The sequence below is a fragment of the Peromyscus maniculatus genome, chromosome X, assembly GCF_049852395.1.
Source record: "Peromyscus maniculatus bairdii isolate BWxNUB_F1_BW_parent chromosome X, HU_Pman_BW_mat_3.1, whole genome shotgun sequence".
NCBI classification, from domain to species: domain Eukaryota; kingdom Metazoa; phylum Chordata; class Mammalia; order Rodentia; family Cricetidae; genus Peromyscus; species Peromyscus maniculatus.
Genome location: NC_134875.1, coordinates 140,209,289 through 140,228,341, shown reverse-complemented (window position 1 = coordinate 140,228,341; position 19,053 = coordinate 140,209,289). Strand labels below are relative to the sequence as shown.

The 19,053-nt window shown below is 42.3% G+C and overlaps 1 protein-coding gene across 1 annotated transcript; it reads right to left on the bottom strand.

Moving 5' to 3' along the window:
* Positions 1-295: 295 nt before the first annotated feature.
* On the bottom strand, positions 296-19,050 carry Alas2 (5'-aminolevulinate synthase 2). The gene is made up of 10 exons (XM_006995631.3): positions 18,870-19,050; positions 17,580-17,702; positions 16,560-16,670; positions 13,069-13,291; positions 12,010-12,194; positions 9,973-10,152; positions 6,818-6,982; positions 5,575-5,843; positions 4,127-4,289; positions 296-583 (listed from the first exon to the last, which is right to left on the bottom strand). The coding sequence occupies exons 1-10, from the start codon at positions 19,048-19,050 to the stop codon at positions 420-422; spliced, it is 1,764 nt and encodes a 587-aa protein (XP_006995693.1). The 3' UTR covers positions 296-419.
* Between the last annotated feature and the right edge of the window lie 3 nt (positions 19,051-19,053).

The window sequence follows — 19,053 nt, the reverse complement described above, 5'->3', positions numbered from 1 at the left end:
GAGGCTACCTGCGGCTAACTTTCCAGGTGGACCAGTGAAGGGGAGAGCCCTGTATTGTTGTTGAAACCATTGAGAAAGCCACTTCAAGTCTGCTAAGGGCCTTAGCTCTTTGTACAACTTCCAGTGCTGTTTAGGAGCATTTCTCTCCTCTTCCTAAATGTGGCTTTTTCTGTCAGTAAAATAGAGTGGTCAGACCACCAAGTAATCTGTGGTTTCCTTGTGGGGCTGGGACTTGTCTGAATGAGTCAGTATAGTACAGTTCCCTGTTTTTTGTCCACCAAAGGGCTACGAATGCTTCAGGTTGCTCTTTATTTTCAAAATCAAACCAGCTAGAAGCACACAACAAAGCAGAGACTAGAAGAAGCCCAGCCCTAAATGGAGTGCAGGTGGTATGGGCATCCAAGGCAGCTAGCTGCTTCTTAGGCATAGGTGGTAACATATTGGGGCCCCATGTTCCCAAAGTAGGATCGCTCCCACTCACTCATAAGCTCAAAGTGTACAGGGCGATGACAGAAATTGCATGCAGCCACAGACACATCCTGGAGGGGCAGCCCCACCTCAGTCCAGGCTAGCAGCAGCTTCTCTGCAAGGGGATAAAAGAAGAGGGAAAGAATTAGTTAAACGTGGTCTGCCAAAACCCTTGTTGCTACAAAATGCACCAAGATCTTGACTCCCACAATCCTTTGAGGGAACTTGGGTCCAGAAGTGAATTTGTTTGTTTGTTTCAGTGTGACTCATGAATGCCACCATTTGTCTGTTGATGCTGAGATGTATAAAAGACAGGAAGTCGTGCCTATGACAGAATTTAAAACCATGCTGTACTAGCCTGTACCACTCCCTACATAAAGGACACGTATAAGCTCAACAGTGAATCTCTTTGCTTAGAAAATCCTAACCTGATTAAGATGGCACTAAAAGTAATCATACTGTGATATCGATGTTGTGAGGCAGGGTAGGGGCCGCATTCCTGGGGTGTGTAGGGACCCAGAGGAGGGACTGTGACCCAACTGTAGGAAGTACTTAAGGTGTGTGACTGGTCTCTGTTTTAAACCCCCTTTTTTCCCCATCCCTTGCTGGTACGATCTAGTCTTAGGTCCTTAAACACCGTCTGTGTGCTGATGGTTCTGAAATTTTTATTTCCAGCTTTCCTAGAACTCTGTGTCAGTTTCCAGACTTGTATATCCAATAGCATTTCTGCATTTCTGCTTGGCTGCCTAATAGCTATATCTAACAACATGGACACACCTGAACTATTCATATCTCTGCCCTCCATATGACTGTTCTGCTCACTTTTTGGCTCACTTACCTATACTATCCATCCACACCCATCTTCTTGTTCCCCCAATACAGGAGGACTATTTCTGTCTTTGGGTATTTGCCTTGGACTGTTCTCTGGGATGTCCATTGGATATTTACCCAGCTAACCTCTTTGTCTCCATCAAATCTTTGCTCTAGTGTCACCTCAATGTTTTCTGCCCTTGCCATTTCAAATCTATGGCGCTTCTCTGAGCCAGTGCCTGCCTGCAGGACATATTGTCACCCTTTTCTGCTTTTTGTTTTCCCTAAACACTTTGAACTAGAGTGCTGGTTGATTCATTGATTTTTTTTTTTTTAATTAAACATCCCTTTCGACTCGAGTTAAGCTCTGGAAGGGTAGAATTTTGTGTTTTGTCTATTAGTAGGTCCCTAGCACAATGTCTAGCCCATAGTAAGTACACAATAGATATCTGTTGACAGGATAAATTAAGACTAGAAGATGCAGAGAAAGAAGCCACTGCTTCTTGACTAAGTCAAGAGAGCAAAGCCCAGTAGGGGAACTTGAATTTATTGGACGTAGCTAGAGAAGTAAAATGCACATAGCAGGAGAAGAGAGGACAGGACGGCACAAACAGCACCATGTACAAAGCCCTGACTGTCATACTGAGGAGCTTCAACCGTGGTCTGTAGTCTAGGGGTCTCTACAAATGTGGGGCTACACATCCTCAGCAGTATAAATGGTTTAGCAGGTCCCTCCAACCTGTATTTATTTGTATATTATGGACATTTGTTGTTGTCATCTTGCATATTAAATGGTGATATATTTTCTCAGCCTGTGGGTCATCTCGAGTCCCTTACTTTAGATAGAGGTCACTGTTCCAGAGGATAGATTCTAAGAGCTTAGGAAATGTTAACAACAGGCAATGAAGAGGTTTAGGAAGTGGAGCAATATTTTGGGGTTTTAGAAAAACCCCAAAGAGACACAAGGAAATGGGGGGGGGAGTATATTGATATATTTTTAAGAAATAGCAACAGAGAAAGGAAACTAGGCTTGAAAGAAGTTAAAGAGAAGATGTGCAGGATTTCAGGATGAGTTGGCTATGAGATTGAGTAGTGGAAGACGTGTCTAGTGTGTCTTTCCTGCAAAAGTGAGCACTCAGAGACCGAAGCACTGAGAGCTCTCTGACTAAATCCCAGAGCTAGAGAAGAGACTGAAGCATCCATTCATAGAAGCCTAGTAGCAGCCAGGTGGTGGTGGTGGTGCCCACCTTTAATCCCAGCACTCGGGAGGCAGAGGCAGGTGGATCTCTGTGAGTTCGAGGCCAGCCTGGGCTACAGAGTGAGTTCCAGGACAGGCTCCAAAACTACACAGAAGACACCCTGTCTCGAAAAATTAAAAAAAAAAAAAAGAAGCCTAGTAGCTATGACCACAGAGGTAAGTCAGGACCCTAGTGTCTATGTGACCACGAACCAGTAACTTTTCATACTTCAACTTGTACATAGTACAAAATAAAAACTATAAAAGTATCTCTAGCCTGTGTATTAAGTGGGTTAATACATTTAAAACAGTGCTTGGCATAGGTTAATAATGGATATTAGGCAGCTTTATTTGATGTTTTTAAGTGAATGAATGAATTAATAATACCTAACTATCTTCTTCAGATTATCCTGCCTATGTGCTAGACAGAATGACTTGTCAGTACATGCCCTCTGCTTTCCTATCTACTTAGTGCTCCTGGAATTCTTTTATTCTAGAATCTTAGCACTGTGTTCACATGTAGTTCAATGTGGACCACAATGACTTGCTCAACTATAAATCCTTTGTAGTTTTGCTTGTATTCCATAGCCCCCCAGCTCATATCAGACTAGTCTGTATCTGTCTCTTCTGCCATTGATTGCCTGCATATATTTCACAGAGCAACTTGTATGTGCTAGGTTCTATGTTAAAAAATACACCCTGCCAGCATGCATACAAGTAACATTATATGGAATCAACAGGTTGTATTTAAGAATATATATGTATATGTATATACATATATGTATGCAGTAACAATTGATGAAAAAGGAGGCCATGAATTTGAAGGACAGTGAGGAAGGGTAAATGGGAGGGTGTGTAGGGGGGAAATGGAAGGGAGAAATGTCGTAATTAAATTGCAGTCTCAAAAATACACCCCAAAGAAATACAGTAAACATTGGGTGAATATACCAAAATGTCATCTTTCAGGATAAAACCCAAAGTACTCAGCTCAGCTCTACCAGCCTCTAAACCTAGTCCTTGTTTATGTTGTCTTTGTAGCTCATACATCAACACCCTCTCATCCTACTATCCTTCATTCCAGCAATTCCTTTTTTCATTGGTGCTTTTGAGACCTGGCCTTCTTAGTCCATACACTGGCCTCAAACTAGCTGTGGTCAAGAATGACCTCGAACTCTTGATCTTTCTACTTCCAGCTCCACAGTGCTGGAGTTTGGGGCATGTTCAGGCAAGCTCAGCTCATGAGGCGCCTCCTCACCTTCCTCCTTGCCTTTCTTTGTGTTCCTTCCTCCTCTAGGAATACTCCTTATCAACCCTCTTGGTTCAAAATTACTCACTAGTAAGGTTCGGCTCAGAGGTCCTGTCCCCTAGGAAGTCTATCTTGAATCCTGGCGGTTAGGTTAGTGCCCTCCTCTTTGCTTCCACAATTTCCCCAGGTACTCTGTTTCTTAATCTTTGATGTCACCTGATATCATTGTTTGTGTCCACTATTATTTGTGTCTCTATGATCTCCCCAACCAAACTAGAACCCAGTGAATCTATGGACTGTTTCCCACTCGTGACCCTGGTATAGAGCCTGGTAGGAAAATGTAGACACCCATGCTGCCTACTTACCCACAAAGTTTTCCATCATCTGAGGGCTGTGGTGGGGGGAGGGTGCCAAGCGCAGCAGCTCCTCACCCCGAGGCACAGTTGGGTAGTTGATGGCCTGCACATAGATGCTGTGCTTGGAGAGCAGGAGATCACAGATCTTGCTGTTGAGTGCTGCATCACCTACCTGGGCTCAAAAGAAAGGCCTTTCAGTACCACTCACCCTGGGCCACCATTGCACACTAGCTCCATTAAGGAGGTGGAGGGAACCAGATCAAGGAACACCACTGAATTTGGGGACAGATTGTTTTTTCATAAAGGGCTTAGGCAGTGACAGCTCCAGAATCTCTATCACAGGGAGACCAGAGCCAGCAATGAGATTTGAAGGAGGGGTAGACCTGGTGTCTTTGTCTTGATACTCTTTGTACAACAAGCATGTTGGTTAAATTGGGGTGGTTGGAAAGCCAGGGTACCTCTGGGCTGCTGTCACTAGGTTAATTTAAAAATTAGACAGTTAAACAGAGTGACTCCAGTTGGTCCTCTGTATCTCTGTGTTCTTCATTCAAGTATTCACCCAGCCTCAGATTAAAAAGAAAAAATTCAAATATCTAATTTATGGATTCTCCTTGTTGATACTTCCCGGACAATACAGTTTAGTGGCTAAGTAGTGTTTGTTTGAATTTGGTATTATTGGTGATCTAGAGAAGATTAAATGTATCTTGGAGGACTGAGTAGACTATATGGAAATGTAACACTGTTTTATACAAACTGATGAGAACATTTGTGGATTATGATATGGGCCGTGGACAAGGCTGGAACCAATCCTTCATGGATACTAAGAGGTTACTATTCTTTCCTTCTCATCCACAAAATTGTCACAAGAAGTGTCCTTCTTACACCCTGACTTAACATGGAAGGACATAAATAGATGTCCTTTAAGAAAGGAGCAGTGGTTGATTTTAGAAGTAGGAAACATTTAAACACAGCTAGGGATCCAAAGTACCAGCTATTTCTGTGGCTGTTTTTTTTTTTTAACCTCAATTGTTAGTAACAAGTATGTTTTACAGTATAATCAGGGGTGAGTATATATAAACCTGAACAAATTGGCAATCTTTACTGTGTGTTGTATGCTCCAACATTTTCTATTCTGTATGTCCCTATTTTTAGTGCTAAGTATAACCCACTAAACTGATTTTATGATCCACTAACAGTTTTTATAAGCAACTTAAAAAACACTAAATTAATATTGTGAGGATCAGAGCAGTTTAGTAATAGTGGGGCAATGATTGATGCAAAAAAGACAGGTTATAATCTATAATGGCTAAGTTTTCAAAACGGAGCAAAGTGTATTTGTCGGGGAGGGTCATAAGAAAGCAAAGTGTTGATTGAAGGGGTAGGAAGCAGTCTATTGGAAATAGGAAGGCTCCAGGAAAGGGAGGTGAGGAAGGCAGGGGGCATGATGGGTTTCTTACCCTGATGGGGATGATGTGGCTGGGGCAGGGGATGACGGGAAAGCCCCTGTCCATTAGTAGCTGGCGCATATGCTTGACATTGCGCTGGTGTGCCCGCCTCAGGGCTTGCCCCTCCTCTCCCTTGAGTAGACGCACAGATTCTAGAGCCCCAGAGAGCACCATTGGAGGCAGTGAAGTGGTGAAGATGAAGCCTGCCGCATAGGAGCGCACCATGTCCACCAAGTCCCGAGTGCTGGCGATATAGCCACCGACGCAGCCGAAGGCCTTGCCTACAAACAAGCAATACACGTTAGGCATAGACCGGATGATGAGACCCCAGAGAGGCAGGGTAAGGCCCCAGGTAACACAGGCAGGTACATCATAAGCTGGGGCTCTCAACTCCCTTCCCAGTCCACTGTGCATCTCTCCTGTGCGTGTCAGAGTTGATAGTTCTGTGGTCTGAGATAGGACTGCCACATACAGCCATATGTGGTGATGAGATAGGCAGGAGCAGGGTGGGGACCTTTAGTTGGTTAGGGCCTGGAGACTAACTAGGATGAGACTTAGGGCTGGTGTTGGGAGGGAAACAGTTTTCTTCTTATTCTAGCTGAGTCCAGCTGTTTGGTCCATTTCAGGAACCTTTTAGAAAAACTTTTCCAGAATTTCTCAGTGACTGTACAATGCAATGGGAAAGAGATGATTTGGTAGGATAAAAGCCTGGGGTAATAAATTCTTTCCATACAACCCCTGTAGCTGTAAACAGGAAGAAGTAGGTCTGCTGGAGGCCACTTCTCTAGATTGCATCTAAGGGAGGCCCATATTTGCTCACTGCTGGCTAGTTTTATGTCAACTTGACGCAAGCAAGAGTCATCTGAGAGGAGGGGCCCTCAATTGAGAAAATGCCTCCATAAGACTGGGCTGCAGGCAAGTCTGTAGGGCAGTTTCTTAATCAGTGATTGATGTGGGAGGACCCAGCCCATTTTGGGTAATGCTACCCTGGGCTAGTGGTCCCGGGTGAGAAAGCAGGCTAAGGAAGCCATGAGGAGCAAGCCAGTAAGCAGCACCCCTCCATGGCTTCTGCATGAGCTCCTGCCTCTAGGTTTTCACCTGGTTTGAGTTCCTGCTCTGGCTTCCCTCTTCCTGCCTTGGCCTGCCTCAGTGGACTGATTCGGGATATGTAAGCCCAGTAAACCCTTTCCTCCCCAACTTGCTTTTGGTCATGGTGTTTCATCACAGCAACAGTAACCCTGACTAAGACACTCACCAAGAGTTCCAGAGATGATGTCAAGCTTGTGCATAATTCCATCACGCTCCCCAATCCCTGCACCCCGGGTTCCATACAGTCCTACAGCATGGACTTCATCCACGAAGGTCAGGGCCCCATACTGGTGGGCCACATCACACAGTTCCTCCAGAGGACAGATGGCACCTGAGAAAGGCCCAGGGAAAGGAGTGGGAAATCATAACCCTTTCCCAGCTCCATTTCCTATATGGAATTAATTGTCTTCTCATTTAAGCCTACTTTAACTACGGAAAAGGTGTTGTAGACAAGGAGGAAGGTGTCTGCCCTCATTTGGGAGTATTCCAAGCATCAACCATTTGAACCCCACTCACACCCCAGTTCTTCGTGATTGTGTTCACCCCCACCCTGTGTATTTCCCCATTCTGTCATTATTTTTACTTCATTTTGAAAATTTTGTTTCTATCATTTGTAGCCTCTCTGCTGCCCGCATCACTTCCGGGATTATACATTTCTATCTAGAGGTAGCAGTCACCTATATTATACCTGTGTTTAACTTGAAAAACACCATGTTCTGCTCGAATTTACCACAGCCTTCCCTTCAGAGCCGCTCGCCCCCTTGGCCAGCTACAGTTGATAACCTATCAACATTAGTATTCGTCACTGGCCCTCTTTCTGTCTGTTTGGATTTCTGTCACTGTCTTCTTTTGTGTCCATGCTTGTTTCTGTGTCTCTGTCTCTCCCTCTGCTCTATCTCCTTACTTTCTCATCTTTTCCTCACTGTGTTCCTTTCTTCTGCATGCTTTCTCTGTACCCTTGTGTTTCATTCCAAGTTCCTTTATCGTTCTGCTTCATTGAGTTTTTTGGGTCTCTGTGAGGGTGGTTTTTCTCCAAGGAACCTCTTCCTCAGGTTCTGTCACAATGTATCAAATTAAAAGCTACGTCATACTCTTCCATTTTCCATACCTATTTAGTATTTTTCATGCTATTTTAGATGTCATCTGAATAGACTTTGTGGCCATTTTAAGACCATACAACTTCTGCTATCCCTCTGCTCCCTGGAAATTGCTGAGGTAAAGAAAATTGGAATATAGAAGAAACTTTTTCAGATGGAAACAGGGGCCCTGGACCAGAATAAAACCTATAATGGGGGAAAAGGTAGCAAACGATAAGGACAACCAACAACAGGAGATGGAACTTGAGACAAGACAGTTGTGATGATTCTGGTATCATTTCAGAAGCAGAAATCCACCTCTAGACTTGACAGGTTAGGCACTTTCCACCAGGAAAATAAGGAGCGGTTCATTTGCAAGCAGAACTAGTGTGAGTGCAGCCATAACTTCCACTAGGAAAACTAATAGTTGTTCCATGTTAAAAATATGCAGGTGTGCTGGTTTCCCTTTCCTTATGATTGTAGAAGTGTGCTGATGGGCACGACAGTGAGTACCTTATGTGTGTGAATTCATGTAGTGTTCAGGGATATTCTAACATTAATACCAGCATTTTGCAAATCACCTAACTGCAACATAAGGCAGCTTTAAAAACTCGCACTAGGAGCTATAAAGTAGCTGAGCAGGCGACAGTGCCTACAGCACAGCCTGGTGACATTGCCAGAACCTGATAGATTTCCACAGCCAAGATGAAAGGAGTGAACCAACTTCACAGAGTAGTGCTGTGTCATGGGTGCCCACATACAAATCATACATTATAATAGATACGTCTTTTTTAAAACTTGCCCAAGCTAATAGTTATGCTAGTATTTGAACATGGACAGTTTGTGATTGCATGGTATTTATGGTGCTTGTGGTTATATAAATCAGGGAATACCAAGGATCCTCTTGGAAAAGTATCACCTTGACGCAAAATGAGGACCTCTTCCCTTAAGTAAATCCAGAAACAAATAGCTAAACACATGACTTCTGATGCACAGAACCATTAATAGACAGCTCTGGGCATCATTTCAGTTGTATAAGAAAGGAGGGGAGAATAAAGTCATTCATTTCTGTCAAAGTGTAATAAATGGAATGACTTTCATCACCTATAATTCTACAACCAGACATTTTACCCTGGAGAAAACTGGGGCTCAGAGAGTTTAAAAATTCCCCAAGTTCACACAGATAATATATATCAAAGGTGGGAGTTAAATCCAAATCTGTCTGGCTTGAAAACCTGTTTTGACTCCAGTGTTTCCTAGTGGACCATGGAATCCTAGGCAGGAGTTTGTAAACTTTGCCACTGTAGAGAGCAGACACTGCCATGACTAACTTGCATGTCCCTCCTTATGGAAAGAGTGTCATGCAGGGAAATAGAGTTATTTATGTAGCCTACTAAGAAAAGAATCATTTTGCCATCAACTTGATAAGGCACTAAAACAAACTTGGATGCTCTTTGTGGACTTCAGTTTCTTTGTGTATAAGAATGTAATAGCTTGTACAATCCTTCCTCCCAAAAGAAAACCCACAGAATCAACTAACCTGGCCTCATAGGAGCTCACAGAGACTGAACCAACATCCAGGGAGCCTGCATAGGACTGAATTAGGCATTCTGCATGTATGTGACAAGTTATGTAGCTTGCTCTACTTGTAGGACTCCTAAGAGTGGGAGAAGGGGCTGTCTGTAATGCTTTGACTGGCTTTTGGGAACCTATTTCTCATACTGGGTTGCCTTGCCCAGCCTTAATACAAGGGGAGGTGCTTAGTCTTACTGCAACTTGATATGCCATGTCTTGTTGATAACCATGGAAGGCCTGCCTCTTTCTGATCAGAAATGGAGGAGGAGTAGATTGGCGGAGGCAGAGGGAAAGTAAAAGGAGGGAATGAGAGGAGAGGGGGGTGGGAAACTGTGGTTGGGATGTAAAATAAATAAATAAATTTAATTAATAAAAAAAGAATGTAATAACTGCCTCTCCTTTGGCATTTGCTACATGTATGACCTATGACTCCACTTGTTCATGTCTGTTTCTTCATGTAATAATAATAATAATAATAATAATAATAATAATAATAATAATAGAACCTACTTCATAGACTCATCATGAGGATTTAGTGAATTAATACATGTAAACTAATGAATAATTGCATAGCATACTAAACATTATATAAATGTTAGTTGTTATTATCTTCATGGTTTTGTGAGATATCAATACTGGTCAACATGCACTCAAACACATACATACGTACCATCCATGGAGTGAACAGTCTCAAAGGCCACAATTTTGGGTGTCTTGGGATTAGATTTCTCAAGAAGTTTCTTCAGGTGGTCTGGGTCATTGTGCCTGAAGACAAACTTGGCTACACCACTATTGCGAATACCTTGGATCATGGAAGCATGATTGCCTGCATCAGAGTAGATCTCGCACCCTGAGGAAACAGAGGTGTAATTGTAAGCTTCTGTCTCAGTACTCCCACTTTACACTCCGGGTGTGGCCTGGCTGGAGAAGAAAGACTAACCCCTTTCCCCTCCGAAGACCTGCTCTTCTTCCTCCTCCTGTGTTAACCTTTGTGACACACCTCTTCCTCCCTTGTCTGTCACAACTCCCCTGCCCAGGCACTCTTATACTCCTCCTTCCAAGGACGCCTAGCCATGACCTCTGACTATCTTTAGGGGAAAGAAAATTAAATTTCCCAGGCTTCTTAAGTTTCTCAGTGACAGGGTTTAGGGTCATTCTCCTCGACACTTGGAAAGTCAAAGCTTGGAAAAGGATTCACAGAGAAAGCTTATAGACTTGGACTGACGTTGCTAGGTTCTCCCTGGACTCCTTGACACTCCATCTTTTCCAGGTAGCACCCATGTGTTTATATTACAGGGAAGGATGCTTATCAGGTTTCACTGGTAGACTCATTCACAGCAAAAAGAGCAGAGAATGACCAATGACAAGCTCAGCACCACAAAAGGGTTTTCTTCAGGACAGGAGTGCAGAGATTCTCATGAGGCTACACTGGGAGGGTAGGAAGGTCTGGAATGTGGGGAAGGGTTTTATCTGTACCATAGAACCTTCAAATTTCACAGACACCAAGGATCTGTGGTCTTTAATAAAATAAGGAACAACTCCTATTTGAGAAAAATGAATCATAGTTTCTTCCAGGACTTGGCTTGCCTAGCTAGAAGTTACTTGAGAGCAAAGCCCAAACATTTTTATCTTTATATCCCTTGTTCCCAGTATAAGGTACATATAATGCTGAGGAAACATTTTTAATGAGTGAATGCATAAACAAATGAATAATTTATAAATGGGTGAAAGAGTAAGAGAGGGATGTCAAAAGATGAGATTTAAAAGATATATGTGTAATAGAATTCAGTTTTTGAGTTAGAGTCTCATTCTGTAACCCAGACTAGCCTGTAATCCACTATGTAGTCCTTTGGACTCAGCCTTCCAAGTACCATGATTACAGATGTAGATCCATGCCCTTCTTAAGATTTGGGTTAGTTAGAAGCCATCATGTAGAGTTTACATTTCATCCTAGGGGCAAGAGGGATCCATTAAAGAATTTTAAACAGGGAAAGGACAGAGATAGATTTATATAATGAAACATTGTTCTGAAGGTGACTTGGCAAAATTGTCCCAGAGACTTGAAAAGCTCCGAGTAGAGGTTAAGGAATGTGGCAATTTAGTGGCCTCTCTCTGAGCACTTAGATGAGCCCAGGATTGACATAGATGTGGAGCATTGGGTCCATCTGAGATTCAGACTGATGGAAGGCATATGACGGGATGACATTAACTGGAGAGTTGAAAAATGGGAAGAAGGGCTCTAGTGCATAGTTGAAGGGATGCCTTTAGCAAAAGGGAGTATTTCACGGTAAAGGGAAACAGTGAAGAAATGTCGATGAGCAGATAGATTCAGAGGTTGCATGTCAATAAGTAAGGAAAAGCTATCCAGTGGTTTCTGTAGTATTTGTGTAAGACCTGGGTTTTTTGTTAAGAGAGAAGGATGCAGGTAAAGGTTTCGGAGAAAAGTATTTTTAGATCTCATGGAGACAAAAGACTGTGTATTAGAAATGAGGAAATTATGGTGTTACCATTCTGTGAGGTTAGGCGCTGTTCCCTTGGTGCTGGCCCTCAGCCTAGTGTGGTAAGAGTGAAAGCAGAGGAATGTACTCATCCACTGTTTAGAATATGCATGGCAAGCAAAAGGGAAGAGCAGAGGGAGCAAGTGAACTCAATAGAGGGGCCGCAAGTGAGGCTGGAGGCTCTATTGCAGGAAACCAGCCTTGCTCACCTGGCAGAAGCTTGGCCAGTGTGAAGAGAGTAGAATCGTTGGCCACAAAACAGGAGGAGAAGAGCAGGGCTGAGTCCTTCTGGTGCAGTTCAGCCAGCTCCTGTTCAAGTTCGACATGAAACTTGCTGGTACCTGAGATATTGCGAGTACCACCAGCTCCAGCTCCATGATTCTGCAGGGTCTCCCTGGCCCCAAGAAGACAGAAGACAAGGAAGAACAAAAACAAAAACAAAACCTTGTTAGGCACTGAGCGAATATGAAACCCCTCCTTAATGTGATCAGTGCTAACTTAAGTCGTCCTGTGTAAATGGTGTCCTGGGTAATGGGTTCTTAACCTTCTTAATGCTGAGACCTCTTAATACCCAACCAGAAAATTATTTTCATTCCTTCATAACTGTAATTTTGCTGCTGTTATAAATTGCAATATAAATATCTGATATGGAGGATGGTTATAGGTGAAACCTGTAAAAGGGTCGTTCAAGCCCCAAAGGAGTCATGACCCACAGGTTGAGAAGCACAGAAGTAGGGGAAAAAATGAGAAAGGTAGAGATGGAAGTAGAAACTAGATATAGCCTGGTGGGGATGGTGCATGCCTTTAACCCCAGCACTCGGGAGGCAGAGGCAGGCGGATCTCTGTGAGTTCGAGGCCAACCTGATCTACAGAACAAGATCCAGGACAGCCAGGGCTGTTACACAGAGAAACCCTGGCCAACCCCTCTCCCCCCAAAAATCAAACTAGATATAGCTTGAGTAGTTTGGAAAAGCTAAAGGACGTCCTGACTCTCTTGCCCCCCGCCCCCCTCCCACACCATTCTATACTTTGGTTTCTGGCCCATGGAATCAGGGGGCCTTCCTTGATTTCCATTATCATCGTGCACAGCAAACACAGTAGTTGAGAAACTGTGATGTGTTGACTGATTTAGTTTGCATCTGAGGACTAGATATATTGGGGAGACCTTGTACAGAAGAGATGGTGGTCGGGCTAAGGAGTCCACTGCTAGCGTGGCTCTCGATCTTTAGATGTGCCCCACAGCTCATAGTGCACACTCTACTACTCACTGTATGGCCTGCAAGACACGAGGGTGCCTGCTTATGCCCAAATAGTCATTACTACACCAGACTGAAACATCCTTGGAGGCCATAGATGCCTCGGAGAAGTGTTGGGCAAAGGGGTAGGCATCAGCCCAGCGATTCACAGTCTTGAACACACGGTAGGTGTGGTCCTTTTTCTTCTCCATGATCTTGTCTCTGAAAAATTGATCATAACCAAAGGCCTGGCTTTCTGCAGGAATAGAAATAGAGATAATAATTCAATTCAAATCTCTTCCTGACTAGTCTTTATTTTACTCATGTTGTTGATTTTGAGTTTTCTAATTCTCTTCCCATGTATTATCATTTATTTGCTCAACAAATACCTTACTGGTTCTCATTAATTCTCCTTTTTCTTTTATTGTTTAATATGATATACGTATATGCCTGTGTATATGCAAACCTTCAGGTGTGTTCATGCCATGGTGCATGTGTGGAATTCAGAACAGTTGTAGACGTCAGTCCCCCTTTCCACTCTGTTTGAGACAGGGTTTCCGGTTCACAATGGCATGCAGCAGCCTAGCTGGTCCTTCAGCTTCTAAGGATTTTCCTGTCTCTGCCTTCCATCTCTCCCCAGGACCGTGCAGAGATTATTATGGGTTGTGGGTACTCAAATGCAGGTTGTTGTGCTTGCACAGCAGGCATTTTACCCATGGAGCTATCACCCAGCCCTGGTTCCCACTATTTCATTCAACCATCCCTTTGCTTACTCACTCATTGACTCAATAAGTCATTCACAGATTTAGTCATGCTTTCCACTCTTAGCTTAGCCTCATCTTTCTTTCCAGAGTTAGTGTGGAAGATGCCTTCCAGGAGTGACTATTTCAGTCTCAGAGAAGGAAATATTGCTAGATCTAGTTTTTACTCATGTCTCCTCACCTGATAGCTATGTGACTCTAAGCCAGCAAAGGATCTTCTCTACTGAAAAAATTAAACACAAAAAACCCCCACAAATCTTCCAGTTGGCAAATGGCCTGGTAAACTGAATAGACAATTCTCAAAAGAAAAATTCAAATGGATACTAAATGCTTCCCATCCTTAGCCACAGGAAGATGCAGATTTACCCTACTTTTCAATTCCATCTCACTTCAATCAGAATGGCTATTGTCAGGAAAACAAATGACAACAAATTTTGGCAAGTGTGCAGTCAAAGAGGAACTCTTATACACTAAGGGTGGGCATATAAGCTGGTACAGCAACTATGGAAATCAGTGTGGAAGTTTCTTTGAAAAGTAACAGAGGTTAGAGAGATGACTCAGCAGCTCATGCTGCTCTTGTAGAGGACCCTACATCAAGTGTTCAGCAACCACATCAAAAGTGGCTCACAACTTCCTGTAACTCCAGCTCCAGGGGATCCCACATATCTGGCTTCCAAGGGCACTATCACACAGGTGCATGAACATGCAAATGCATGCATGGTTTAAAAATGATAAAAATAAAACTTCAAAAGAATCAATTAAAAATAGGACTACTATATGACTTATCACTCCTGAGCATAAACCCAAATGACTCTAAGTCAGCATACCACAAACATCCTTGCACATCCATGTTATAGCTACACTGTGCACAATCACTAGCAAATAGAACCAGCCATCAACAAATGAATGGATAATGAAGATGTGGTACATATAAAACTATATAATTTTGTGCAGCTATAAAAAATGAAATTATGATATTTGCTGGAAAATCGATAGAGCTGAAAATCATTATGTTAAACAATATAAGCCAGACAGAATGAAAAATGTTCCATATGTTCTCTCATATATATGTGGGCCCTAAATTTAAAATTGTACATATAGTGTATGTGTTTGTATATGTGTATTTGTACGTCAAAAGCTGGAAAGGAGACCATAGGTGGAGGAACAGATCTTAAAGGAAGTAGGAAGTAGAGAAGGCAATAGAATACATGTAATAGGAAAGCAAAAAGAGAGGGCCAACTAGTAAAAAGGGGAACCTGGTAAGGGAGGAACAAAGGAGAATGAAATATAATAACACATATGTATGATGATGCCATGCGAAACCCATTACTTGGTATGCCAGCCAAAAGAACTCAATTTTAAAAAATCTTTTTGAAAGAATCCTTTTTTGTTTTAATATCTTCATATGTAGAATGGAGCTTAGAATTCTTTTCTTGCTTAGTTGTGAGAATCCTATGACAACACTATTTTGTATATGGTAATAATTGTATCAAAAGTATAATAATACTGGTTGTAATTAAAAATAGCTAGTATTATATTATCATATTATTATATTATTATTATATTATCATAGCCAGCATGAATGGATGCCTAAAACATGTAAAACTTACTTCCAGGAGCCTTAAAGATGTTATTTCGTTGATTTCTCATATCAACACTATATGGAAAGTTCTAATAGTCTGTCTATTTTCCATTTGAAGAAACTCAGGTATGAAAAGATCAGCTAAATTGACCAAGGTTATATAGCAATTAAATGCCCAGCAAGTAAGTGATGCATTGGTTTAAATAATGAAAAAGGTAAAACCATGAATTGTCTTTGGGTATATTCATATGGATGTAAAATTAGCATGCAGTCTAATTGGAAGAATACAAAAGCAATAGAAACAACCTGAATTATAGGTTCTTGATGAAATGAATAATGATACAGCCACATTACAAAACACACTTCAGCCACTAATAATTGTTATGCAGCTCTGTGTTGATGGCCATGAAGTAATAAGTGATATGAAGTCACATAGTTAAGTGAACAGAGCAGCACAATACACTCTGGAGGTAATAAGGCCATATTTCTGAAAAATCACGATTGTGATTAAGAGAGTGCATGGGAAATTCTCTCTCTCTTTCTCTCTGTCTCTGTCATTCTTTCTATCTGTCTCTCTGTCTCTCTTTCTGTGTCTGTGTTTGTGTACGCGTGTGTGCGTGCGTGCGTGCGTGCGTGCGTGTGTGTGTGTGTGTGTGTGTGTGTGTGTGTGTGTGTGTGTGTATGTATGTGTAGCCATAGGAAGGTGTGCCTGGGAGAAAATACAACAAAAGGTAATGGGAGATGGTAATTTACTCTTTATTTTCCTATATCACTTAAAGATAATTCCTTATTCCTATATTAGAAAAATGAATCAAATTCCATTATGAAAAAATGGATATTGGAGATGGAAAGGGAATCTGTGAAGGGTGAGAAACTTTGAGGGAAATATGGAAAAGAAATAATGGAGGTAAGCCCAATTTTTAATGAGACCTCATACTAAACTAGAAATACTACATTACTATAAGTGTAATTTTATTTTTCCTTATAAACAATTGAGGTAAATGTTGAATGAAGTGACTTAGTTATGAAAGCCATGGATCCAGCAACAGCAGCACTGAAGCTTAATTTTAAAGTCTCTTTGGTTTAAAATCTTCCCATTTCCTATCCTGTCCTGTGCCATACACCCTTTCAGTGGCTACTTCCTTTTCCCAAGCCCTTTATTTCCATCTTGGCAAACTCACCAGTCATGTTGTTCTGAATCAGGTGTGTAATCGCCCCTTCAATCTGCTCTGGATCCTGGAAACTAGGCAATGGTTGGCTTGGGATGGTTGAATCCAAGGAGCTCAGCAGGTCTGAGAGGGAATATGGAATTCATTGGCATGAAGAGAGAAAAAAGATAGTATTTGTTGTCCTCTTTAGGTTCAGTGTGATGTATAGAAATTCAAGTTTAGGAAGTATTGATGCCTCCTGGAGAATGTTTCTACAGAGTAAGCTTTCACTCATCTCTACAAGTAGCAACGCCTAGAATGTCCAGAACCTTCTATAAGGTGACTCACACTTGCCACTGAGAGTTCCCTTTGCATAAGGTAACCAGGAAAGGCCCCCTGGGCCCTGCACTTGAAAGATTGGTGCATTTTGGTCTTCTGAACATCATTCAGTTTTCATCTTGAACTTTGTTGTTCTTAGTGATAACTCGAAGTGGCCTGTGAAAGATGTCAATAGGACGGCCGTCCCTTAAGTGTGATTGTCTTTGATGCTCTCTCTGGCCAGGTTGTCCTTGAACTCTATACCCTTACAAAGAATAACTTATTGGCAACCAAAGTTTATTTGAATTTGTTTTAATAAAATTGATAATTCAAAATACTTTTCAGGGAATAAAAGCTAATTACTGGTCTACGTTGTGTGAAAGCTAAAGGATGTATCTATTCTCTAGCCCTTTCCTTCATAGGACTCTCATAATATGGTCCTTCTAAATTTGGGATTCCAGCCTTTTGGATTCCATTTAGCTGCCTGGGAGAGAGGAGGGCCCATTTTAGACTGACAGCTAAAAGTTATGGGAGTTTACATGTGTATGTGTTGAGGTAGATGCACTTCAGTGCCTGGTCTAATCAACTGCCTGTTACAGCTCCCATGCCAAAGGCTCAGAGTGCCCATCCTAGAATGTCTACTAGCTTCCCTTGGATTTGCTTAGCTCAGGAGTATGATAAAGTGGGATCAGTATTTGGGAACAGAGGTTGGATAGGGTGGAGGTTGACTCCAACCTGTCTTGAAAGTCTTGACATCCTCTTGGACTTCTGGAGCTGCCTTCTGCACGATCTTGCTCTTCCCATCTTGGAGTTCTGACATCATGAAAGGACAATGGCTCTTGGCCCAAGATGGAGAGTCTAACAAAGGTAAGAGAGTAATTGGAGGTTCATTCTTAGCTATACATTGTACTTAGCAATGATTCCTGGGACTTACTGAATCCCAGAGTTCTATTACAGGCAAGGTTATTAGAGACAAGGAGTTAAATAAATCTGGTCTTATTGCTGGCAAAATTCCTAAGCAGGGAGAAGTAGCACACACTAACAGCACCTTGGGAACTGTGGAATGGGAGAAAAGGCAGGACAAATGAAATCCAGACCATATAAAGGATGAGACCAAGAGTTGGTACTGGATAGGCTGGGGGTCTAGGCAGGCTTTGCAGAAGCAATGATGCCCAAATTCAGTTTTAAATGAGAGGTATGAGAGGAGATAATAGTATAGGAGAAGGTCATATGTCAAATGCAAACTCAAGGAATCATAGGCCAAGAAAATTGATTTGAGCAATTTTAATCTCTTTCAGCATGGATGAAGTATAGTGTGTGAAGAACATGGAAATAAGATTCTAGCAGTGGTTCTCAACCTGTGGGTCACAACCCTTTGTGGGCATATCAGATATCCTGTATATAGGGTATTTACATTATAATTCATTGGCACTTTTGTGTGACTCCTAACAGTGGGAACAGGGGCTCTCTGACTCTTACTGGCTTTTGGGACCTACTCCTCATCCTGGGTCACCTTGTCTTAGTCTTACTGCAACTTGATATGTCATGCTTTATTTATATCCATGCGAGACCTGCCCTTTCCTAAACAGAAACAGGGAGGAGGAGGAGATTGAGGGTGGGAACAGAGGGGTGTGGGGGGGAGGGACATGGAGGAGAAGAGGGAGGGGAAACTGCAGCTGGGATTTAAAATAAATTTATTAATAAAAATTCATAACAGTAATAAAATTATAGTTATGAAGTAGCAACAAAGATAATTTTATGATTGGGGTTATCACGACATGTTATAGTTGGGGGTTACCATGACATCAGGAGCTGTATTAAAGGGTCACAGCATTAGGAAGGTTGCGAACCCCTGCTCTAGAAAGACCCTGGCAGAAGACACAGCCTGGGTATCTTTTTTTAGGTCTATTCATTCTGTCTTGACATTTTTCACACTAACTCTCCAAGCTCTTAAGGAATGATATCAGACCTGGACCCTTGTCTTTATGACCCATACATTCGCTTTCGCCAATAACCTCTTCTTACCTCCTCCAGCCTTGGTTGCCTTAAGGTGGATTTGAGAGCAGGTTGGTCCATGGGTGGCCAGGATGGGGCAGCGTCCAATACCAAATAGAAACTGGTAAGTCTTAGCCGCTTTGCCTAGGACGCCTGTGGGGCCCCGAGAGAGCACTGGGCAGGACCGTAGCAACACAGCTGCTGCCACCATCTT